Here is a 25962-nt window from a genome sequence, read left to right on the forward strand (position 1 = left end):
TCCCCCACTGACAAAATCACACCCACTGACATAAGTTAAGTTGATGCTGAACATTTATAGAGAACAAACATGGGATGTGAGCACAGCAAGACTGTGAGTGGTGCATTTCAGCACTGGCAACAGTGACATGAAAGACAAGCCATGTTCTGGACGGCCATGCACAGCTGTCACACCTGAAATGAAGAGTGTCTCCATCAGCTCATCCAGGCAATCAGCGGATTACGACCAGGGAATTGTGTACAGAGCTGAATATTGGCTTCAATGCTGTTGGAAATTATGGTGGCAATGTTGGAATATTGCAAAACTTGTGCCAGGTAGGTCCCACAAATGCTCACATAGGAACAGAAAGAACACCAAGTTTGTTAGGATCTATTGAACCAATACGAGTCTGAAGGTGACATGTTCCTGGATTGTGTCATCACCAGTGATGAGATGTGGTGTCATCACTACAAGCCCGAGTCAAAACAGCAGTCCATGGAGTGGCGACAGATGAATTCCCCATTGAAGAAAAAGAACGTTTGAGACATAGCCCTCAGTGGGTTAAGTGATGCGCACTGTCTTTTGGGATGTGAAAGTGGCAATCCTTTTGGATTTCCCGGAACACCAGGAAACCATCAACTCTGACTGCTACAGTGCGTCTTGAACTTCCAGAGACAGGCCAGAGAAGAAAACCTTCCTCTTGCAACACAAGACAGGCCCCATACCAACTTGAAGACTGTGGAGCACATTGACAATATTGACTGGATTGTCCTACCACAGCCACCATGTAGTCCAGTTTTGGCACCTCCTGACTTCCATCTTCTCTGGCCAGTGGAAGATGGACTGTGTGAGCAATATTTTTCTAGTAATGATGCCATCATAGCAGCTGTGAAACATTGGGTCACCTCTGCTGGTGCAGATATTTACAAGAGCAGCATGCAGGCTTCTGCTCATTGCTGGAGTAAGCACATAGCTACTGGTGGTGACTATGTTGAAAAATAGTTTTGTGGCTGAGAGTTTGCTCTATCAAATAGTGATATTGTGCTCTCTGTATCTGTTGTAGTTTCTGTGGAAATAAGTAGGAGGAATTACTTTTTTAGTGATCTATGTATTTCAAGTAGTGGCTTAGGAAATGTTCTGCTTTTCACAGGTTTCCATAACTTGTTGGCCCAGTTGTTGAACGGAAGAGGGCAATGTCAGATGGGCAGTATGCATCCTCAACCAAGGCAAAATCCACAACTTAAACTTCACTTTCAGTCTGGTGAGCAGAGGGCGAACGGTAGGAAATCACAGTGAGTGTTGTACAACCTTGTCCTCAGGCGTGGGACATGGCCTGTCCCCAGGACGCTGGCTATTTCAGTCACAGCTCCTGAGGATGGCCTGTCAGACAGATGCGTTGGCTTGTATCGAGACACCAGCCCACGCTGCAGGAATGGGTCCAGTTGCCATAGAGCATGTTAAAAACAATGCAGCCACAGCATGTCCGGGCTTTCCTGCTCCCTCCCGTTGTGCATTCTTGCCTTTCCCCACCTCTTTTGCACCCCTATTCCTTACCTAGTGCCTTCCCTGGTGTACAGTCCTCCCGCAGGCCCCCAGGCTCCATTCCCAATCTCCTCACTGCTGTGGCCTTCCATGCCTCCTTTCCCTGGCCTCTCCTTCCCTCCCCTCATCCCACACCCCTCTCCTGCCTCACACTCCTTTCTCCATCCTCCCCCTATGTATATATATATATATGTATATAGAGATATCTATCTCAATTTCCTTATACTGCTTCTGCAGGTCCAGGTGGAATGCAGATTCAAATGGCCAGAAAAGACAAAGGGTCAGCCACCTGGCATCCAAGCAGGACTGCCAGACTGGCAGACTGATGGGACAAGCTGTAGCTCTTTCTATTGAGAGACCAGTGTTACTTTTGAAAAGTGTGCACACCGTGCTGCTCTTGAAAGGGATGTGTCATCACCTACATTTAACAGTGCTATCAGCATTGAAAATGGGATAAAGCATGTACTTGAAGGTATTTGAAAGAACAATTTTTCAGCTGATTTTCTCTATGCCAGATAATTCTGCTGTCCATCATCTCTATTGGTGTTGTTGTAAACAGGGAGTCTGTAGAGAGAAAAAGACCTTTCCCTTCAGCTCTGCTGGGGAAAAAAAATAAATGTGGGATGAGCTCAAAGACGACTGTGAATCAAAAGCAGCATTTGCTCAGGAGTCAGGCTCCACAACCTAATTCAATGACAGATTTTTCCTGCTGACCCCTGGCAGCACACCCTAAGGCCAATAGGAGGGCAGATTCCAGGTCCTGATTGTAGCTTAACAACTCAGACCCATCACAAACAATGATCAGCTTTCACTCAAAAATGTGTGCACATGGACTGCCTTGCTGCTCAGATTCGTTTTGAAAACAGCAGGTGGGAGTATCAGCTGCTGGGAAGGCAACCAGAAGCCTGGAGAACATCACATACCACCATGCCATGGGGCAACCCCTAATCTAATGCATTTTGGTGGCAGGAGTGTTGGGTTGCCTTGTGCTTATCTTGAAGACATAAGAGTCGTAGAAATACATGTCATAGTAATGTCAAAGTCATAGAAAATAAATGAACGGGTTCTGGTAGTGCTGGTGATGGGAAGCATGCAAGGATGCATCTTGGAAGGGGACTCAAGAGGTGAACCTGACTGCTGGGAAGCATCAGGGAAAAAAAATTCATCTGGGTACAAATAAAAACATTTCCGGACTAACAAATTCCCCAGTCTTTGATTAAAAAAGGAAAAGGTGTGATGAACCTGCTTATCTCTGACAGCATGAACTATTATCGCCATGGTTTTGCTGAAAGTGAGCTCTTCTCCACATCTCTTGTGAGTGTCCATTTCCCCAGTGCCAGTTTTAGCCAACCAAAAAAGATAAATTGCTTTGCACACAGTGATGATCCTAATGCTCTTGCTTTCATATAGCTGCTCCTATCTTTCCCAAAGAATCTCGGTGTGCTTTACAAACATTGCCGACAGATTTACAAGCTATATATAGAAATCATTTCACTCACTACTGATGTACAGAAGTTCAGGCTGTGTAGAATTACAGGGCAATACTGCTCAGTGGTTTGGGGCAGGAAGCAGAGGGCGCTGTATTGCAGAGAAAGGAGTAGAGGTGCTCTTGAACACAAACATAAAGCAGTTTTTAGTTTCAATGGAACGCTACTTAGGCACCTGTAGTCAAACTATTCTTTCCCCAAAACATGATAAAATATATGACATCTGCCACTGTAAGCCTTACAATACATATGGCATTTGTAAATATACCATAAGTCATATGTGATGAGAGTATGTAGCTATTACATTTTAAGTAATTCTAGAAAGTGCATGGATTTAATCCTTTGTTGAATGCCATAGGCCCAGTTCTCCTGTGTAGCTTAGCCAAACCTACCATTTGCCTTTCGGACTTAAAAAAACACCTCTACTTCTTTACACTCAAGGAGCAACACATGTACTTCTATAATTAGCATTTCCTTATTTTTATGTCAGAGTATTTTTAACGGTGTGTTAGCAATATAAACAAATGATGTAAATAATAAGGAATGAAATACAAGCGACAGTAGTAAGTAAATTCTCTATTTTGTTTTCTTTATTTATGTCTATTTGTAAATAGGCCATATTAATGATGAAGGCCCAGGAATTCTGGGCACTGTATCCACCATGCACACAATATGCAGAGGAAAGTCAATGGTTTTGCATTAAGACTTGATCAACTGTAGAGATTTCTACTGAAAATGTGAATTTTGGAAATGAAATTAAATACTTTGTACATGTCACCAGAGCTACACTACCATACCAGCCTTTTAGCTACTAACGATGTATTTTTCCAGCTTCTCAGGAAAACCACAAAACACAAGTTACCCGGGGAATATTTCTCCTGATTTAAGTACCTCTTTTGCTGCTGTGAGTGACACTTAAGGGAGCACTCCAGAGAGAAAATGTTTCCCATTGCAATATATATCTTTAAATATTTAAACAGTAATTTGATGCAGTTACCCATTTACTTCCTTCTGATTTATTCAGCATTTGTACTGGTAAAGGATTAGAATGGATTTCTTTGAAAACTGTTCTGAGTATTTGGAGACAGAGCGTGTGTTTTTTAATCAAGATCATTATCTGTAGGTAACTTGAACGGCAAGATTCCAGTTTTAATTCCTGCATCCTAAACAAATGATTTCCAGTGGAAAGGTCAGGGAGAGAACAAGACAGAATAGAGCCATTAAGGCTGAAATTCACTTTGGCCGGTATTACTTTTCCTAATATCAACTTCTTGAGCAGAGATCTGTCAGAGCTAAGGCTCATTTGAAAAACAAAAGTAGAAAGTGGGAGGAAGGCTTTAAATGGACTCACTCAGCAGGTAGACTAGAGCTGTGGCCGAGTACAGCAGAGAGGCTACACAGAAGACAGAGGTAAGGTCAAGAGACTGATGACCAGGCTCATATTAAAGGGAGTGTTGGACAAGCCTACAGAGATGAGACCTGTTCTAGTACAGAGATAAGTGCTCATGAGTTTACACCAGTTTTCTCCATGCAAACCATAGCTAAATGGTTGGCTATTTTAGAAGCCTTTTTCTATGTCAAATAAAGGTTAGGAAAATCCCTTTACCTAACCAAAGGTAGACACAAAAGAGCACTACTTTGTGACAGTTTCTCCATGCATGGCTCACATGCTATCAGAAATAATCTGAGAAAAGGCAGCTCAGGCATGAAGAGCCCAAGCCAGATCACTGACACCTGCAGAGAGTAAAACTGTCCACCACTTGATATCCAGAGCAAGGATCTGCCCTGCCAGCTTCCAAGATTAGATGGTGGCCAGTGCATGGAAGTTTTATGGAAGGCACATAAAATGTTATGGTCTCTAAAGGGAATAGCTGGTCCTATAACTCATGGCTGTGGTTTGGTCCTTTACCAAGCTATGAAAACACAGCTACACAGTCCATCTCACTGGTGCTGCAAAGGCTGATGTAAGCATAGTTGAATGTCTGGCTTCTCGAAGAGCTCATCAGCCTGGTGCAGCTGCTTGTGTCAGATTTTATGAGAAACAGAGACCAAATGATATCACTGCTTTCAAACATTACACCCAAACTGATCGGAGTCCCTACCCCCCCAGAGCATGCCTGAATCAAAGCCAGGGCATTTAATTACTTCTAGCCAATGTCGCCCATCAGGTAGACATGCCATTGAATTGGGTTGCAATGGAACATCCAATGAGACACACCCAAATAGCAGAGAAAATGAAAACCCAGCATTAAAAAAGTTCAATCAGTATCCAAACAGGGAGAAAAAGGAGTCGTTTTTTCTTAGTAATTTCTTCTCTCAGCTGGGGCTGCTGCCTTCACTTCTTTTCACACATTTCCTGCTCTCACTAGCACATATTCAACTCCACAAAAGTATTCAATGCTCTGGCTCTAAAACATGGGAATCAAAAGGCTTGTGTTCAGTTCCTAACTTCGCCAAAAGTATGGCGCAGACTAAATAGCTTCCTTTCTGTATCCATAGATCTCCTCTCATATTCCGTTTAAAACAGTTTTGCCCCTCACTTCTCCATTCAGATCACAGATGCCTTGGAGGCATTCCAGATGCTTTGTTATAATGTTATATTTCCTTTAACATCTGAGGGGAGGGGGAAGTCTTCAATAAATAAGCATCTTCAGTGTTGAGGGAAAGAAAAACTTTAAAACGGGATTACGCCAGAGTATTGTGGCAACAGGCTGACAAATAACAAAAACGGCTCAGATGTATTGTTAAAAAAATAAGCACAATAAGGCCTTTTAACTTACCTAGTGATATTTTAGGGAGTAGTCCATGATATTTTAAACATTTCAGGCAATACTTTGCCCTAGAGCTAAATGCTTTGATGCCAGAGGCGATGTAACTATTGCCTGAGGCATGTATAGAGCCCTAAATATAAACCTTGGTCTATGAACTAAAATTACTAATGGAATTTGGCTCTAGCCACAGAAAGGGTTTTAAACATCCTGTCTAAAGCCCATTTGATCTTGTTTCCTTTGCTGGTTGCAGTATACTGTATCAAATATGTGACTATTCAGATGCACGTTGTGGTCACTGGATTCTCTGAAACTACCACTATTTAAGGCTTATTAAGCCCATATTTCTGTTTAGAAAATCCCACACAGAGAAATCAGCATATAGGTTATGCAGCATACATACACTTGGAGTGGTGTGCCCAGGATGCACTGGCCTGGGGAGCCTTGCCTGCGGACAGCCATGTTGGTTTCATCGAGCACTCGGCCTCAGGCCATGTGTGGAGCCATCAGTCACCTGGAACATCCTCCTGCCAGGGGCCTAGTGTGTCTGCCAGACACCTGGAGATTTCATACAAATCACCAAATTCTTTCTCTTTATCTGAGTAAAAATGTCTGGCAAAGCAACAGTGGATGTGTCTTGGAAACTCAGATGAGTATTAGCCCTAGTGAGAGCAGAAGCAACAACGAAGCCTTCTGTTGAAACCCTCTCCATGTCCTCAGCCAATAATCTTCACTTCTTCCATTTTATCCCGTAAACACATTGTGAGAAAGGACAGACCCACAAGTGACTGATACATCTGCTTTTGGAAGTGGAATTCCCATTTCTGACTGAGGTGTTAAGTTATATATGCCAATCACACACAGCTCTGGAGAACATGGAAAGCCAGCCTAAGAAACAGGGTAAAAGGATGCTCCAGCTGATCTTGTGTGTGCATGTGTAGGAAAAGTGCAATCCACTTTTAATGGAATACTATAAAGAATATTTAATCAAATATGTTTTATTCCAGGCATGCACAGAAACATGCTGCCAAGTCCATCACAGTATGTGACTAAGGGTCTTGTTTAGTCTGGTTGAGAAATGATCTGACAAAACTCCATAGGAATCATGATTAAATTATAGTTTTGTAGCATTTCTCAACTAAGAAGAAAAGCTACTTGATTTCCTGCCTGGTTTGTCAGTCAAAATCTGTTCTTTCTTTAGAAAAGCCTGAAGTCCCTTGTCTTTGCCAGGTATTAAAACTTTTTATACTGACACACTGTGCTGACAAGCAGGTGTACCTGGGAACACTCACTGGTAAAAACAGCTAAAAAGACTTTTGGAAGTGTTTGGAGAATTTTATAATAAAATAATGATTTTCCAGATATTAAATGTGCTGTATTTCCTGCCAATTACACATCAGAGAACTGCATTTAGAGGTTTAATTCTCCTTACCAAGTTAAACTAGGCATTTATTCTCTTTTCCAGATAAACTCATGCCACAAGCTGAGAGGAGCGTACATTTATCATCATCATTGGGAAGACTATCAGGAAAATTCTTTTGCCTTTTATTCGTCTACATTCCCATTCAGAGTGATTTTTTTCTACATAATTATTATAGTGTCCTTATTGTGATTTTAGCCTAGATTTGGATAGTACAATATTGTGTTAAGAAATACTAGGTTTGAAGAAAAATTTGTTCCCATAAAAGAACTAATTACAACAAATAGTAGAATGTTGTGAACGTATATAAAACATCAAGCAAATCTTCAGATAGTAAAAAATAATAAAGAAATTACAGATAGTGCACAGTTATTTTTAAAAACTATTCTAAATGTATCTCTTTTCCATACAGATCATATTCTTTATATAGGATGTAGTTCTTCAGAACTGGTGGAAGTGGAAACTTCTTCATGGATGAGAGTTTCTGGAGTCTCCACAACCCCATGAGTTTACGTATCTTCAGACGACACAGATGTTTCAATGGGCGAGGGTTATCTAAAAATAACAGTGAGAGAGAAATAGTGGAAAAAAACAATATGTCATTAGCAATGACTGACTGCCCTAATAAAACTAATATCAAAATCTATCTTGGGGCATTATTTTGCCACTTCTGAATAAAATACCCGTCTTATTATTTCACAACTGTGATCTTACGTGTTGATATTAATCAAAATTCCTTTGGATTTCTCCTAACACTATATTCCTACTTTTTAGAAATACGCACACTGTACTATGTCACTAAAGCGGACATTATTTAACGCAAACAATGGTAACTGATACATGATCTCTCCTTTCTCTATGTGTATACTGAAAAAAATTGCAGGTTGAAGCCAGCTGTGCAAATGACCTGGCACTTCTGTTTCTGCTCTATAAATAAGGCACTGGGACCAGACCTTACCGTGCTTCAATCTGCTGAATCTTCTAAACCAACGCTTCTTACCAGAATTTATATCGCTTAGATTTTGGTTTGACTTAGCTTTCCTGAGCACTTCAACACTTTTCAACATACCTGTTATGCTTATAGTTAAGACAACCAAATTATTTTGATGTGCCTATGACACTAACACTAAATAAAAAGACTCTGCATGCCAGTATAAAACATCAAAATAAAATTAAATACCAGATTAAAATTTAAATGTTATGCTCCTTTATAATTGATGTTCTATTAAATAACTGCAAACAAAAATCAAATAAAATTTGATTTCATAGAGCTTTTCATAGATTTCCCAATTTTTTTAAGTTAAGGTGAATGAAACCTATTTCTGGTGCCACCCACAGTAGAAGATCTAAGCTAACTTGTAGAGCTTCAGAAGAGAAAGCATACACAGAAGTATTAATTACTAAATGGCAACTCTAGATGTATATCTCGTAAATCAGGAAATGATGGTACACTCTGATGGTACATTCATTGTCAACACCTCTCATCTTGAACATAATAGTATCTAAAGCATGCTCTTATGATAATCCTTGAATGACTAATAGACTTGGCAGATCAAGGGAGCAAAAAGAAGGATGAATTATCAGCAGTATTCCTCCATAAAAAATGTGCCTCATTGCTGTGCAATGATCAGCATTACAAAGCTTCATGTGGAGTATGAGAAGTATTTCAATGGTCTTGCTTAACCGAAGAGGTTTCCCACACAACAGGGACATTCCTTAATAGACTGGTAAGGTGCACACCAGGTGCACACTTACCATATTCCAGTCCAATTAACTATGACCAGTGGCAACAGGTAAAGATCTGTCTTGATCTGAGAAATGGATGACAGGTACAACCTGGCTCTTAAGTTAGTACACACTTGTACTGCTATTGAATTCTGGACTAATATGACCTGATAAAAGCAATTAAAATCTCCTATAATAAAACATAACATAATTAATTGGAAGTTAGATATTTACCCAATATCTGACGTATCTCTGTCCATTCCTTCTGTGTTTCTAGAACAAACTTAATTTTTGTGCATAGAGGAACATAATCCATGTAATCTATAAAAATACGAACAACTTTTCCTGCTAAGTGTTTCAACCAAGGAACAGCAATAAAGTCACAGAACTGAAAGAGAAAACACATCAAAGAATAATTTCAAAATATGTGCAGGGGAATGCCAAAATGACACATTTTAAAGCAATTACAAAAGGTAATTAAAACAAAGTATTAGGAATGAGCTTTAACAGCCATAAATGGATGCCTATGTAAATTACTTTACATTTGCTTCCATGCTTAACCTTTGTGATTTCTTAATTCCTCTGGACAGGCTCGAAGTCCAAATAGCCATTATAATGTTGCTATAATTTCCAGCACTGTTTTGTTCAACGGTGATTTCTCTTTGGAATTGCATCCCTTCCATTGGTTTGGATAGGAACAGAAATAACAATATCCTGATTTGCAGTTTCTTAAATCTTCCCTACTAAATCGCTAACATACAGGCATCAAACTAAAGCACTCTACATAAATAATTTTCCTCAATCTCAGAGTCAAAATGAAAAATGGCTGTTTTATTTTTTAGGCTGTTTTAAAAGGATTTTGTAAGTATATTAAGCTTAATTCTCTACAAGAATGTGGAATTTTTAAAGCTGGCTAATGGAAAGAAGAAAGCGAAAAGAAGGAAGGCACGTATTTACTGGATTATCCTTTATTACAGAAGAAGTCCACCCTGGTAGAATCTCTTCATCTGGAGTTGACCACACAAAAGAATTTCCAAAGATATCTTGATGCATGCAGTCAAAACACAACTCCACGTTATATCCATGATTCAGCAACAGCCTTAGCATCACCTCATCATTCAAGGCATACTGGATGGCACTGGGAAAATGCGTATCATTAACCATCATAAAGTAGCAATTGACGTTTGCTCCGTAAGATAGAAGCAGCCTTACTATTTCATGGTTACCAGCTCTCACTGCCACAAGAAGACAGTTTAAAGGATCCTTGTTTGGATTTGCACCAGCTTTCAGTAATATTTCAGTGCAAAGAATGTCATTGTTAGAAACAGCAAAATAGAGCGCAGTTTTCCTTTCATCATCATAACTATTTGAAATGTGATCATCCAAGACAGTATTGACATCAAAATCACTTTCAATAAGGAGCTCTAGACACTGTGAATTCTGTCCATCTGCAGCTGAGTGAACAGGGCTTATCCCACTTTTCTGGATTGCAGTTTGGGATGTGACTGGAATGAGATACTTCAGGACCCTAAAAAATGGTGAAGAAAATTAATACGACATCACTCCGCTGCACTAAGAAAATGACCATCACACAGCTATATGCTAATTTACCAAGTAGACACTTTACACAAGAAAATCCTAACACAGAAGCACCTGTTTGGGCAGTATCAAATGGGATCTTGTGTTTAAGATGTTTCAGTGCATTTCACTTAGCTCTAAAGCAGTATACCTTACATTCTATTTTGTTTCTGCTAAAATAACACTTTAATAAGTTGATTCAAGTAGATGCAACACAGCCATTTCTGAAATATAAATGGTCTCTACATTTTCACGTTTAACAGTGTTCTTCAATGCGACCTTGAGCCATACTGTATCTTAAAGAAAACATGAAGTTCAAACTCATACTCACAGGTAATGCCCCTCATAAGCTGCCTTGTGTATGGGAAGCAGTCCTGCCTTATTGGGCACATTGCCACTTCCTCCATATTCCAGAAGAAGTGCTATGCAGTCTGGATTTCCTCCTCCTGCTGCTTCAAATAGTATTGATGAACCATCATCTGCTAAGGCCTGGACATCACCACCTTGAAGAAGGATAGAGAGTTTAGAATTACATCCAAATTGATTTGCAGATCAATATAAAAGCAAGCCTAGAGTACATTTCCTTCCTGAATGTATTTAAATTCAAAGTTTATGTAAACAAGGAACATTTCTTGTGACAAACTTAGCCTTCAAAGGCAAAAACAAATCTTGTATAGACACAAGTTCAGATGTATGAAAACACTCACTTGAGTGAGGTTTGCTTTGGCCTTAAGGGTTATAACTGAGGATTTTCAAAATTCTGGCCTATTTCAATAAATATTTAATTGCATGAATTAGTACCAATATAATTCTGTACATTGTTGAAAGGAAGAAAGGGATGAAGGTCTTTTCCAGCCTGAGCAATTCTATGATTCTATGATAAGACAATGGGACAGGAGTAAACAGAGGAAGGCAAAGTAAGACATGTATAGCAGTAGGTCCCTCTTTGACTGAAATGGATTCTCAACTCTATCACTCCTCTGACATGAATTATGGAAGTGTAGGAATGCTCACATACACTTCCTTTCTTTCCAAGAAAACAAATCTTCTCATTCACTGCTCCTGTTTTTCTCCTTTTCCATTACCACTCTAAAATACCTCAGCAACCAGGCAAGGTGCATGCCAGAGCAGAGGCCTAATTCCTTTTTACCTGACTACATACCTTTATGAATGAGATGCTCCAGCACATCGCAGTGACCATATTCAGCAGCAACACCTAATGGTGTTACTCCATATCCATCCTTAAGGTTCACATTTCCACCATTCTTCAGAAGAAGAGAAACAATATCTTTGCGTCCCTGTTTTGCAGCTTCATGCATTGCAGACCAACGTTTTACACATGGCTGGTGGATCCTACAGTTGTGTTTAATCAGAGTAGATACCATTTCAAAAGAGCCACTTCTTACAGCTTGAAGATATTAAAAAAGGAAAAAAACAATACAATTATATTTTCAAGTACGTTGTCTTGAAATTTAAAGATTACTAGTAAGTTTAGAGAAATTTTGTCTTCTGTACTGATATGAGGAAATTCAAAAGACTTCCAATCCTAGAAATCTGGGGGTCCAATTCAATGGTAAATAAATGATGATGTGAGCTGCACAGGAAATTCAAGCTCATACTCACAAGTAGTGCCTCTCATAAGCTATTTTGTGCATAAGAAGCAGTCCTTATCAGGCACTTTGCCTAAACCATCAAAGTCTGTAAAACATATCAGTTTGGAATATGGAAGACAAAAGCAGCATCAGATCAATTATAAGGAAAAGCAACAATAAAAACAATAAAATATTAGACAATAGTCCTTACTTGTAAAATTGGTGCAAAGATTACAATGTCCACAGAAAATTTCAGTTGTGATTTAGTCATCTGGTAACTCTAATCCTAGCATGTACTCAGTGGCTGTTGTTAGCCAAAGCACAATTGACACCTGCCATCCCATGTTCTGCCCTTTTGATGTTCCAAGTTTGAAATTTTCCGTAACTACACCTGCAAATTATTTACATATAAAACAGTGTTCTGGAGTCAGAGTCTAATTTCACATCTCAACTATCCTTTGGAATAGCAGATCTCTCCACTGACTGGCAAGGCAGCTGAAAAAGGTCAGCATCACAGGGTTAGCAAATTGAACTTCAGTGAATGATCTTTTAAACATGTAAGAAGGTTTTCACAAAGCAATAGTCTTCATAATTATTCACAATTGCTTTGAAGAGAAGCATTACTGGATGTATCCGGAAGCAGAAATTATCACACTAGATTTTTTTCCAGTATTTACCTTTACAGTGAAGAGCCCTTCAATCCAGCGTTTTAGAATTAAAAGGAGAAATTAAATGATATTCAGCTCTCAACATCATCTATTACGTGTTAAGCACCTGATTCTCTGTTTCACTAAGATTAAAATGTGTGATGCACAGCAATATCTACATCCACATTCTCAGCTCTAAGTGGCACAAAAACATAAAAAGCATCACAGAAACAGTTCACATCTGACAAACCTCATTTTCAGGAGTTTGTATAGAGAAATATTTAGGAAAATAAATTGGCATTATAATGGAAATTCTTTTTCCATCTGCCCTAGTTATTCTTTCCAAGTTTCATTAAAACAAAGGCTGAAAATAGCTTAAAAGCTGTAGACTTAGAATTACTGAAAAGAGCTGAAACAACGGAAAGCAAGACACCCCAGAAGAAAACTCTAGAAAAACCTCAGAGCCTTACAATGTTAACATATAAATTGCATCTGATGGAAGTTAACAAAAATTCATAGAACTTAATATTTTAATACTGAAAATTGTAATATAGATCACAGTTTGTTATGCTGTATGATGGTACTTTGCTGTATATATGAGAATTGTTTTAATTTCAGAGATTTATTCCCTTAAGAAGAATGGAGAAATTTGACTTTCAACAGAAACTAGAAGCTGACAATTGCTAAGCTACTCACATATACTGATGCTCATTTACCAATAGTATAAAATCTTCCAAAGAATCAGCTTTCTTTAGATTCAGATATTATTTAGAAATGCAGTGGAAGCTTGTTTTCAGTGAGAGAAAGAAGGGAAATGAGATGGTAGATTTTGAAATCGAAAATGCCTTTCTACTCTTGAAGAAATCATCCAATAAATACAAAAATCTTCAGTAACCTCCAGACTTCCACAGAAAGTACATTCAAGTTAAAGTAATGTGTCAATGGTTTACGGGCGTTAGGCCCGATTCCGTGACAAAGGGGACGGGGGACCCAAGGGCCCACGTCCCGGGAAAAGGGGAAAGGGGAAAAGGGAAGGGAGATGGCCCTGAGAGCAAAGAACAGCGGCAACAATCTGAGGAGAAACAAACTAATTTACTAAATAAAATATCGGAATGCAAAACAACACACTATAATACAATATAATTACAATTTAAGCTGATAAATCCAATACAGAGAGAGAGAATGTCCCCAAATCAAGGTAGGCCTTACTCTACTACCGACGATAAGACGGCTGGAGAGCGAGGTGCTGCCAAGACGAGAGACGGCGGAAAAAGGGACGAGGTCTCGTGATCTGCAAGTTTTTATACTGCGAGCTTCTATCTTTCCCTCCAGCTGGAAAATGGTAACAAAGGAGCAAAGTACCGTGGGGACTGTAGTAGTCCTTCTCTTCTGAGAACCAGGTATATCCACTACATGATGTTATGATGTGGAATACCAATAACCAAAAATCACAAAACCATGACATAATGGCTTATTCTTGTACCTGACTTGAACCTTAAGATGGACAAATGTGCCCAGCTTGCTAATGGCCTTACAGCATCTGAAGACACAGAGAAGATGCCTCAAACACATTCTCAGGATTATCTTTAAATGCATCTCCAGAATCACCTAGAGGATAATGACCGCTGAAGTGAACACTGAGTACACTTCAGTAAAGTGCTGAGCGTTTTGTTTCATCTACCAACAGCTAGAACATACAGTCCAATGGAGTAGTGGAGTCAGTAAGAATTACACACAGTGATAAGGATTCACAGAAATGGGGCTAAATTCCCCTTGCTGGGGTTAGCTTTCAAGTCTGATGAAGCAGATGTGTCAGTTTAGTGGAGTGGATGGGCTGCACCACATGGAAAAGAGGTAGTTACCAATAAGAAGTGGAGTCTCGCCTTTGTCATTTGTGGTGTTGGGCCATACACCTTTTTCCAGCAATGCTCGGACGTTTTCCACAAAGCCAGCTTTTGCTGCCAAAGTTAACGGTGTTTCTCCGTCAGATGTTTTGTATTCCCACATTGTTTTATAAGATGCTAGAAGTAAGAAAGTGAGAAAACATAAAACGAAATTAAAGCATAAGGCTGTTAATACACAGTTGTAAACCAGCAGTCCTTAAATGCTAAGTCTTTATGAAAATTGCTTGTAATTATGTTTATCTTAATCTACCTTGCACTTCCAGACTGAATACTGAATACTCATTTTTGCTCTGTTTAATCTGTGGGATTCTGAACAAAGCATTAAATAAGACTCCAAGCTCTTTGTAAGTGTAAATTGATGTAACGTCCCAAACATAAAATTTGCCTGATATTTAAATGACATATGTGAGGTGCTCCGTGGAGGATTTCTTCACTCTTTTTTAGTAATCGGTTCTAGCCTGTTGTTGTCCACGTCTGTTTAATTTGTTCTGTGTTTCTTTGCCACTTCCTTTGTCTCATGGGACATCTTCATTTACTCACCATCTAAAATAATTTCCAGTATTTGCTGAATGGGCTGAGCTGCAGCCTCATGCAGAGGAAACCACCCTCTTTCATCAGCTTCATCCAAGGCATATTTCCATTTCACAAGGTCTTGGAGCCCAAATATTTGACCTTAAGAAATTCAATAGATAAGTGAGATGCAATTGAAAAACATTGTAAGGAAAACTCAGTTTTGCAAAGGGACAGTTTTATTGTAGGGTTTTTACCTTGCTTTATGGCTGCTACAATTTTCCTGTTTTCCTCACTAGGTGGCACAAAACTACCCGAAAAAGAACAGAAAATAAAAAATAGAAAATAGAAACAAGTAGTAAATACGTTACATTATTTAATCAATATTTTCCATAAGGTTCTCATCTGAGCCAAATGTCCTTTGAATATATCATCTATAGTCCCCGTTAGCCTTGTGACCTCTTAAGTTACACCTGTAGCACAGACCTTCAGAGCAGCCAAAGCTCTCAAGGGAAGTGCAAGTCCTGCCACAGGCTGGCTTCCTGAGCAGCCCCCAATGCACGTGCCTTGTGTCCCTTCCCCTATCCTCCCCTGGCGTGGCAGTTTCTAGGAGGAGCTGAGAACTGCTCTGACAAATCTCTTAATTTGGTAAAGAATTCTGGTGTGGACTAAAAAGGTGTATTTGCCACACAGTACAGAAACGAGGCCTTCAGACTCAGGAACTTTAGGTACCGAATGAAAACACGATGGCATCAGAATGTCAATATTTGTTAATGAAGGAAAGTTTGAGGATGTCAATGACACCATTTTCCCTGAAAAACGACTGACAGTATTTTTAACAGTATTATTTAAACCTCCATGAAACATAAGTTAAATGCTGGTTTCTGCTAGTGCATTGGGCATCTTAAGAACTAGATTAGATTAAAAAGAAAAAAAGGAGCAGCCAAGTGAAAAGGGAGATTCCAGCAAATGCCTCTGACAAATTCTGAGTCAAATTCTCATGAGATCCCACAGGAAATGAAGAAAACCTAACAGTGCTCCCAGAGTTACAGTTCTACATCTCCCTTTCAGCCCTGAGTCAAACCAACCTACAATATGTATTTATGGGATTATTGCCAAAGAACCTCTCTGCTAAGACAAAGTTCGCTTTTGTTTCATGTGTACTCTTTTCACAAGAATGCCCTAAAAAGCTACAGAAAAGTATTACTTTAGCCAAGTGAGCCTTGTCTCCCTTAACCTCTCTGCAACTCCAGAAGACAGGTTGCTCCAGGCAGCAAAGCTGAGCAGAAGCCTGCTCTGGATCTCAGCGTTGCCTCCAGCACAGAGCCCTGAGTGATACCAGGGAGATTATTTCCATCACCCCACACAGTTTGGATGAAGCCTGCATTTACTAATCAAAGGAATTAATTAATCTAATTTAATGTCACATCTGAACTCTTGCTGAACACTTCTGTAGCATCTTTTGGTTTTCTGGTTTGCGTTTTTCTTGTACACCTACATACCTGAGTGCACAGGGGAAGGCTGGAATATTGTGTTAGCACAGAGCAGATCACTAACAAGTTTCTATTTTGTTTATTCTTTCAGGCACTGCTTCACTAAGCAAGATGCGTAACAGCCAAACTAAGAACTGCTTTAAGGACAATATCAAGCACTAAATATCAGTATCTCAGAACAGTAAAAATATGGCATAACCTCTGACACATTGAATGTACAGTACCCGTCACTAAAGCTGGAAGACATTCGTGGTTTGGCATTTGATTCTTGAATGCTAAGCTGTATGGCATACTCAGTGAGCAGATCTTCAACCACATCTTCACTTTCATCCGTCATTTTTTATGGCAAATTATATTCATATGCTATTTTGAAATACACACAAAAATATACTGGTTAGGACTGTACACTACTTAAGGTTCTTTTTTTTTTTAAATAAAATCAAGTGTTTCCATCAATTTATTTTAATTTCACATTTTGTTGCGTTTATTTCCATTTAAAAATAAAGAATAGTACTAGAAAAGAAAACCTCGGATGCATTTAGTCCTGGATATGCCTTTCAGAAAAGCTCCTTTTCCTGTTTACACACTGCATTTGTTATTTACAAATACCAGACAATGTGTGAACCATAAAAAATACTTTTCCTCTTTAGAAAGTGACAGTTCTCAAATCAGTGAATACATGATTTCCATATACATGCGAATAACAAAGTATTCCCTAAGGAATGATTCCTAAACAAAAATAGGCATTCGCGAGGAACACAAACACGTTAAAATTACCAAAACAAAAAAGTAAAACACTCAAACCATATTAGAATTATTAACAGAGGGAGTTTACATCACTGAACAAAATATATAACGTATCATAAGTTAAACATCTCTTGGATTCAGATTCCCCAGCAGTACAAACTGACATTTCTTTCAGTGTGCGTTAGAACCGTGGCACGGGCTTTAAACTTCAAGGATGGACAATTTGAAGAGGAATTAAAAACACACTTCCTTCTCTCAAGGAAAAAGTATTCAACTTTGTTCTCGACTGCCAACTTTGACTGCAAAAAAAAAACTTCCACAAATAAAAAGCCCCACCACTTTAAGGACGTTTTCTTTTCTTTTGTTTTGGCTTTGAAGAACAGACCTTTATGTTGTTCATAACAGACAGCGCTTTTCTGCAAGTTTCTCTCTTCCTTCTTTCCATTTGTCTAATCAGAGCCTCAGGGTAATGGTCCAGAAGATCTCACACACAAGCTAGACTGATGACCAGTTGTTCAGCACAATACAGGTGCCTGGACCAAAGCCTTTCACTTGCTACATGATGCTCAATCTACTGTACGTGTTCTGAAGATATGGATGTTCTGGCACACTGAAGTGTAGGTAAACATCTTCATGCAAAGAAAAGATTTCTGAGATTGCTGAGAACTCCCTCTGACATCCTGCCTGAATGTACGGCCATGGGAACTTCTCTGTACTTCCAAAAAATTCTGACAATGTTTTGAAACTCTTATAATCGAGCCAAGCTTATGAAAGCCTATTAAGTTTATTACAGCAAAATCAACTACTTCATTTCCTTTTCAGTTTGCTTTGCTTCATACAAAAAGGAAGGCATCCCATGCCAATTTTCCAAGGTGTAATACAAAACACAGAACCTTCAAAAAGCTACAGAAAACAATATAGCTGACTGTATCATCTCTATATGCTGCGACAAATTTCTTATTAACCAGAATTTAAAATTTCCTCATCATCAGTAAGACCACAAAACAGAGCCTCTATTCCTCATCTCTTGTTGGCAATGCACTTTGTTGACAGGCAGGGCAATTCTGAGTCAAGGTTCTTCATGCATTTGTCTTCTCCTCTTCATATACTTCTTTCTAGTTTTGATGGCACATTAAAGCTTCTGACACAAAACCCCTTACAAACTAATGATGAAATCAGCTAATCTATGCTGCTCTGCAAACTGACAAACCTGTTAGACAGGTAAACATATCTGCAGTCTCTTCCTTACCTTCTAACAGTATCTTTCAGAATAAATTCATACTTCACTGGGAGGTATTCCTAATGAGACTACAGTTAACTATGGCAAGATAATTTGTTAAAGAAAAATTGTGCAATATTCATAATTTTCTGTTTCCAGCACAGCAGCTTGAAGGGAAACAGAAGCTACCCTCCCTTCCTTCGCGCCCTCCCTCATGTTTTGAAACCCCTGTATTGAAGACTCCACGCCACTGCTGAAGTTCATGAAGGATCCTCATGAGCTCTGCATCAGAGCTAGACTTTCACATCCTGCAAGCTCTACTCAAGTTGCAGTCCTTAGGAGAATCCAGACTGAATTATTATTCATCTTTGGCCTCTCTAGCGGCCACCTCCAGAGGTACACTCATCCTGCTGTTACCAACATCAATTCAGAGCTGAAAAGGAATGGTTGGGTCTTCAAAGAAGAAACAAACCAACCCAGCAGCTGATCCGAAACAAGAAATGGAAACTAGTCAGAGACTTGCTTTGATTTGAAGCTTGGCGGCACGAGGAACTGAATGCTTAGGACTGTGTCTCAGTGTGCAATGTCTCCTCTTGTAGAGAGATGGACTTGATGATCCTTATGGGTCCCTTCCAGCTCAGGATGTTCTATGATTCTATGATTATGACATTACAGTCCATCGTATTATACTTATTTTGGAGCCTGAACCAAAGCTAAATTATGTGTATGGAAAGACTCTTGAAAACTTACATAGGGTTTTGATGGGGCCCTCACACTGAAAGCATCTGAAAGAAGGCTGTTTGGGCATATTATAATATTTTTATGAAGATGTTCGCAAATGGTTTAATCCTGCAAGTTGATCAATACCATCCAACTTCACAGATTCCAAGAGGGATTAAGAGCACAGAACAGCTTGTTGCATAGTCAAATGCAGGATAGCAAGAAAATTCTTCTATTTAAAATATATAAATATATTGCTTCTCTACCTCCAATTTATCTCCAGACAGTTAGGGGATGAAATCAGTCATCATCTAAACTTGTAGCTCTTTTCTGGTCATACAACTCCCATGCCCATTTTGCCAGCTATCCCCTGCTTTGTTGTAATCCCCAGAACTGATAATGCCACAGGCAACCCAGAGCTCTGCTTGAACACAGACTTAACCAGGAAGGTGTTAAGTAAGCAGTGTTTTAAAATCGTTGCATGTGCCGTTTTCAAATTGTCACACAAAAAATAATAGCATATTGTAAAATTATTAATTTAGTAAGGTAGCAAATGACTGACATGGCAGAATAAGTAGAATGTAAATGGCTCACCACAGCACAAGTGCTGGATACATAGCTAGAGGTCTAAACATGCCTTGAGAGCCTGATTTGCTATATCACTGCTGGTAATATGCTGTGCTAAAGTGACGAGGTCCGACAGAAGCGCGGATGTTCCACTGGGATCACACTGGAGTACAACAGCATAGCCAGCACGCTGAGCAGCAGCAGAAATGTCCCTCTTACACAATGCAGCAGTGAAAAGGCTAAAAAGCTCAGTGGCAAAATTTTCTTCCAGTCAGCTATGGACACTTGGCAATTACCAGAATCCAGCACTAGATCACAAGAAAAAATTGCAAATGCTTACTCTACATTTTAGTCGCTTTATATTGAATATTTTACTTAAATAACATTTGGAGTAGTCTGATACTCGTCTGATATTTTTGTCTACCTGAAAAAAGGGATTACTTACTATTGTTTTGCCTACAAAAAGTAATGAAAAAAAGTTTTGCTGTCTTAAAATATTTTTTTTTACTCAAAAAAAACCCTGAACTACCTGCTAATAACGAAATCTGAGTCTTTCCCTGGAAGAAGCATATAAAGAGCTTGTCATTTTTAAACACATAGATAAGCACTTATCATTTTTAAACACATAAAGTTAATAACGTGTTTATGTTATTCTCATTTCTTAACCATAAAATAAACCAGACAAACCTAGCTTTTCTCTCTAGCAATAGAAGGCCCTTAGGCATGCAAAGAGGTTATTCATAGCAATAAAATAATAGCAGTCTAAATTTGGACTCAGTCTATTAAATATTACAGTTTTAAACGATTTCACCGTTAGTCTAATTGGCGAGCATAACATATAGCCTCACCTTTTCAACCCATTATCTTGCCACTGTTACTCTGGGGCCTGCATTTTGAACAGCCAGGAATAGTGACCTGCAAGCTGATGTGTCCTGTGATATTTCTAAAATTAAATACACAGTTGCTAGATAAATTAAGGACTGACCTTGTACAACTGTAACACAAGCAGACTCAACCCACAGGAAAGTATTACACATGACTTTTCTAAAATCTCATCAAATGTAACATGAGGTCTGGACGGTATAGTAAGATTATCTGTGCCCTCATTGGTTCAACAACTCTCATTAAGAAAATAAATTAATTGCTAACTTAGCTTCAAGGATAACATTAACAACTTGTAACATATTAACATAAATAAAAAGGAATCTAGGAATGTTTAGCATTTAACTATTTGTAGATTCTGTCATATAACATCACCAAATACTAATCGCTGTCTCTGAGGCTGAAATGATGCAAAGCTTTATAGATTCAATGACAGTCAATTACAGCACTTACTTATTTGTCTAGATTCAATAACTTGAAATTGGTCAAAAAAGCAGGAGATAGAACTCAAGAGCAAGGTTCTGCATCTGGGTTGGGGCAATCCCAAACACAGACACAGGTTGGGTGGAGAATGGCTTGAGAGCAGCCCTGAGGAGAAGGATCCAGGAGTGTCGGTTGAAAAAAGACTCAACATGAGCCGGCAATGTGTGCTTGTAGCCAAACATATCCTGGGCTGCATCAAGAGAAGCATGGCCAGCAGGTCAAGGGAAGTGATTCTGCACCTCTGCTCTGCTCTCATGAGACCCCACCTGGAGTACAACATCCAGAACGGGGGCCCCCAGCACAAGGACACTGAGCTGTTGGAGTGAGTCCAGAGGAGGGCCACAAAGAGATCACAGGCCTGGGGCACCTCCCTTACATGGACAGGCTGAGAGAGCTGGGGCTCTTCAGCTTGAAGAACAGAAGGCTCCAGGTGGATCTTAAGCGGCCTGCCAGTGTCTGAAGGGGCCTACAGGAAAGCTGGGGAGAGACTTTTTAGAAGGGCATGTAGTGACAGGACAAGGGGATTAACTTGGAAAAGGATAGATTCAGACTAGATATTAGGAAGAAATTCTCTACTATGAAGGTGGTGAGACACTGGAACAGGCTGCCCAGTGGGGCTGTGGATGTCCCCTCCCTGGAGGCATTCAAGGCCAGGCTGGATGGGGCTTTGAGCAACCTGGCCTAGAGGGAGGCATCCCTGCCTGTAGCAGGGGAGTTGGAACTAGGTGATCTTAAAGGTTCTTTCCAACCCAAACCATTCTATGATTCTGCCATTCTATAATGCCAGCAGTAGCGATATAAAAACAGAGTAACCCAGGAATAACATGGAGAACAGCTGTACCCAGAAAGTTAAATTACAGGAGTATGGAAGAAATTTGATTTTTTTTTTCCCCTCCAGCTCACTTTTTTTCTCACTCATATCACTGATGCAATGCCTCCATCTTGTTTTTGTTTTAACTAGATCTGTTACTATCTTTGCCAGAATGAATACACAAGAAGGGAAAACAACAAACTGAAGCAATAAACATCTAAAATGTGGTTAATATAACTATCTGATACAATGAAATTTTACACTGGGAACTCCCGATAGAACAAAATGTCAGAACTCCATTGCTCTTCTGTTGCCTGTAATTCATTCATTTTTACAGAATTGTGAAACTATAAAATTAACCAATGCGTGACATGCATCTAATCTTTGAACACAAGATCAAGAAAGTAATTTAATAATGATAAATAATATTAACTGCAATTAATTTCTGCTAGTAATCTTACGTAGTATGTATGTACAGCATATATCCACCAGTCAATTACATTTCACGTATGTAAAGCCAGAATAAATGAAATAACTCTTGTCCAAATACAAAATCATATGGTAGTATGCAAGAATACACACTGAGATAAATTCACTGGTGAGACAAAAAAAAAGGCGAAGCCACAGCTATAATACAGTCTTACTGGGGTGCCTACACACTGTACGATGACACACAGGATAACACTCCTGATAGAGTCCCTAGTGCTAAAGACACAATAAACTATGAATTGCTATGGGTTTACCTTCAAAATAGGCAGCTGTTGTATGTATTCCAGCAACGCTTCTCAGATATTTCAGAGTTACTGCATTTTAAAATATATTACATACTGAAAATGAGTTTGGCAATGTGGCATACATCCAGATTGATTTCATGAACCAACTTAACAATGTTCTGTTTTTTACTTCTGGTACTGAGGTGTTGTAAGGTCACCTTGGCTTGTTTAGACAGATTATCAGAACCAGTATTCGAATGAACCTAATTCAGCTAAAGATCACTGATCACAGAACAACTAGTGTTGTGGTCAGGATATGATCAGGAGGAAGATCATCTGGTTGGAACATTACAGAAAAGGACAAAACACAGATATAAAAAAGACTGACATTTGTAAAGAATATCTTCATGACAGGAGATAGATTGTCAATGCCTCAGAAAGGCCACATTCAGATGCCCCAGATACCTCTGATGTAATCTCAAAGTACAATCAAGAGTGGAGAAGCACAAACGCTGTATTGTCATAGAAACTGATAATGGAAATGACATAGCTCATGTCTTGCTAGAAAACTGGCTTTCAGGGACAATGATGATACTCTGGAGATAGATTTGCTTTTTTTCTTACCAGGTCTAGAAAAGAGGAACTCAGATGCAGGGCAAACGAAGAGAAAATGGTCCAGAACAAGTACAATATTAACGCTGAACAAAAATATGACTCACTATGCAAAACTCACTCTTGAAATTAGCAGCTAGGTCATAAACTTAAGTTCAACATCCACTGATAATTTAAAATGCATTTTTATTGCTAATTTGTCTTCTAAGTCCCCCCTTTTTTTTTAAAGTATTTTACATTTTTGTCCTCACACACATTAAGTCAGCAATTGCCTGTTTGCTGTATTCTATTACAGCGAACCTTCCTTTTGATTCAGCAGTTATCTAGCTATTTATGCCACAGCTCCTAGCCAACCTATTCCACAGAGCAAATTCATAAAAGGTATACGCACACTTTATGTCACGAAACAAATTCCAGAATATTTACCCCACCTTGTAAGTAAGTATTCATGAGGTAGAAAGTTTCTGACCTCAGTAAGACCTGATTATTCCATGCACATATATCACTTTGGTATTTTTACAACATGTCTGCTTTAGGAAAACAGTACTGATACACTGGAAACTTCTCCAAGGCCTTGGTACTGAAGCATTTCATGAAAGAATAACAGAAGTCATCACGTATTCAAAACACAGCTACTATACTAAAATCTCATGTTTAGCAGACAAAATCATTTTTATTTCAAAGAGAAGAATCACACAAGAGCACTCCCAGCTGCGGCCAAACATGCTTTTGAAGCTGTATGGCGTCATACAGTCGTTGGACTCATGAAGGGGAACTCTGGAATCAGCTCCGAAGATTGGACGCTGAAAGATCACAGAAAAACGCATGGGGAAACAAAGCACAAAGTGAAGGCTGAAAACACACGACACTCCAGAGAGACCATTCTCGGCAGTTACAACTAGCTACTGCTCAGTACAGATCTGCTGTTCCCGCCTCTGCCACCAGCCGCGCAGAGCACACCCATCCCATCCAGCCGCCCTAGGCTCCCGACCCAGCACCGCCTTCGGACCGGACTCCGCTCCAGGCGAACACAGTGCGAGGGGGCTGCGGGGCTTCCAGAGACACAGCTCGGAGCACCCTCGCGCCCGCCCACCTACACAAGGACAGCACCACCGCTCCCTCCCGCATCCCCTCCTCTCAACTCCGCGCACGCGCGCCACCTCCCCCAGGTCACAGCGCACCCGCGCAGCCGCACGGCGTTCAGACAGCGCGTGCGTAAAGTCGCACGCATTGCCGTGATGAGCGCGTTGGTTACAGACCGACCGGCTCCGCTCTCGGACGACTGTGATTACTGCGCACGCGCAGTCCAGCGCCCTTCGGCATGTCCTCTAACTGGTGACCTCAGACGCCCGCCCGCTGTCGCGCATGCGCCTTGCCGTGCCGGCGGTGCGGTGCGGTGCGGTGCGGTGCGGTGCGGTGTAGCGGAGCTATGGCGGGGGCGCTGAGGAAGGTGAGGCGGCGCCTCGGAGGCTTTAAGCTGGGCCCTTAGCCTTCCTTGAGAGGGACTGGGGACGCGGGAGCGAAGGGCTGGGGATGAGCGGGCATCCTGGGAGGAAGGGCTGCGGGGGACAGGGCTGCGTGCCCCTGTGCGCGGCGGCGGGCCCGGAGCGCTGCCAGAGGGGCGGCCCGCGCGGCGGAGCGCCGAGGTCACGGCACCGAGAGCTGTCGCGGCCGCCGGCCTGTACCTGAGCGCGGCCCGCTTCGCGCCCGTCTATCGTGCGGCCCTTAGAACGCTGCGGGTTTGTGGGAGCGGATGCGTCTGGCGGGAGAGAGGTTCCTGTCGCGGGCAGGGCTGGGGAGGCAGCAGCGCGGAACGGTGTGGAAGTGATGGTTTTGGTGTTGTAAGCGTTTCTGTGTTCTTTGTGCAGACCACCGGGCTCGTGGGATTGGCTGTGGCTGAAAATCCCCACGAGGTATGTTGTGTGTCTTATTCCCAATTCGGTGCGTGCTGTCAGTGAGAGCTTTTCTGTGAAGTGTTTGTCCATGTAGGTGCAGTGCGTGCCTTAAAGCAGGACCAACTAAGTGACAGACTGTAGAAACGCTCCCAAGTGATAGAGGGGAAAACGAATTTCTGCCAGTTTAGTTCAGATCACTGGAGGTTATTCTGCATGTTTACTTTTTGCTGCACATGCTGATTTCAAAAACCTTTTTTGCATATGTGTTGTTACAAACCAGTGCTTGATTTATGTCTCATCTCCAAAGTAAAAGTGGAAAACTCCTTAAATTCAATCCTTCATAAATGGAACATCCTATTCAGAAGCATACAGGTGTTTTCCTACCCCGCTGTGCAGTGTCTCCAAAAAGTGTTGAAATAATCTCTATCTGTGCCAAGGGAGAAGGATGACTTCACCGTAAATAAGCACCATTTGGTGCAAAGCAGGCTCAGGGCGCTGTGATGGCAAGCACTGCAATACCTCAGTGGTTTTCAGGAACCACAGTCAGGGATTTAAGGCTGTGAATGTGGTCTACCTGGACTTCAGTAAAGCCTTTGACAGTGTCCCCCACAACATCCTTATGGAGAAGCTGGCTGCCCATGGTTTGGATGGGCGTACATTCAGCTGAG

General features: G+C 40.4%; 2 protein-coding genes and 1 long non-coding RNA gene across 5 annotated transcripts in view; 2 read left to right on the forward strand and 1 right to left on the reverse strand.

Annotated features, from left to right (window-relative positions):
- Window positions 1–7686, forward strand: LOC110392550. 2 transcript variants are annotated; one of them, XR_002434472.1, is made up of 3 exons: window positions 1–826; window positions 1130–1240; window positions 7609–7686. It is a non-coding gene; the product is annotated as an uncharacterized LOC110392550 (long non-coding RNA). The 2 variants fall into 2 exon arrangements; XR_002434471.1 differs by lacking the exon at window positions 7609–7686 and adding an exon at window positions 7242–7379 and having other exon boundaries at window positions 3–826.
- On the reverse strand, window positions 7098–24703 carry ASB15 (ankyrin repeat and SOCS box containing 15). 2 transcript variants are annotated; one of them, XM_021384789.1, is made up of 10 exons: window positions 24581–24703; window positions 16870–17008; window positions 15410–15462; window positions 15183–15314; window positions 14601–14759; window positions 11662–11907; window positions 10831–11002; window positions 9879–10449; window positions 9156–9309; window positions 7098–7751 (listed from the first exon to the last, which is right to left on the reverse strand). In XM_021384789.1, exons 2-10 carry the CDS (start codon window positions 16980–16982, stop codon window positions 7579–7581), a joined length of 1773 nt encoding a protein of 590 aa, XP_021240464.1. In that variant the 5' UTR covers window positions 16983–17008; window positions 24581–24703; the 3' UTR covers window positions 7098–7578. The 2 variants fall into 2 exon arrangements, with proteins under 2 accessions (XP_021240464.1, XP_021240465.1); XM_021384790.1 differs by lacking the exon at window positions 24581–24703 and adding an exon at window positions 20747–21516.
- The window catches only part of NDUFA5 (NADH:ubiquinone oxidoreductase subunit A5), a 5352-nt gene continuing 4069 nt past the window's right edge, over window positions 24680–25962 (forward strand). The window contains exons 1-2 of the mRNA XM_021384791.1: window positions 24680–24849; window positions 25268–25312. Of these exons, the coding sequence (XP_021240466.1) occupies window positions 24829–24849; window positions 25268–25312 (66 nt within the window). The 5' untranslated portion in view covers window positions 24680–24828. The remainder of the gene's footprint in view (window positions 24850–25267; window positions 25313–25962) is intronic.

The sequence above is a fragment of the Numida meleagris genome, chromosome 1 (genome assembly GCF_002078875.1).
Source record: "Numida meleagris isolate 19003 breed g44 Domestic line chromosome 1, NumMel1.0, whole genome shotgun sequence".
NCBI lineage: Eukaryota > Metazoa > Chordata > Aves > Galliformes > Numididae > Numida > Numida meleagris.

Coding starts and splice junctions, on each gene's coding strand:
- ASB15 (XM_021384789.1), bottom strand. CDS start 16,982: ATGACGGATGAAAGTGAAGATGTGGTTGAAGATCTGCTCACTGAGTAT. Junction 15,463..16,869: donor TCTTCCAGCTTTAGTGACGG/GTACTGTACATT, acceptor TTTTTCGGGTAG/TTTTGTGCCACCTAGTGAGG. Junction 14,760..15,182: donor ACTGGAAATTATTTTAGATG/GTGAGTAAATGA, acceptor TCTTACTTCTAG/CATCTTATAAAACAATGTGG.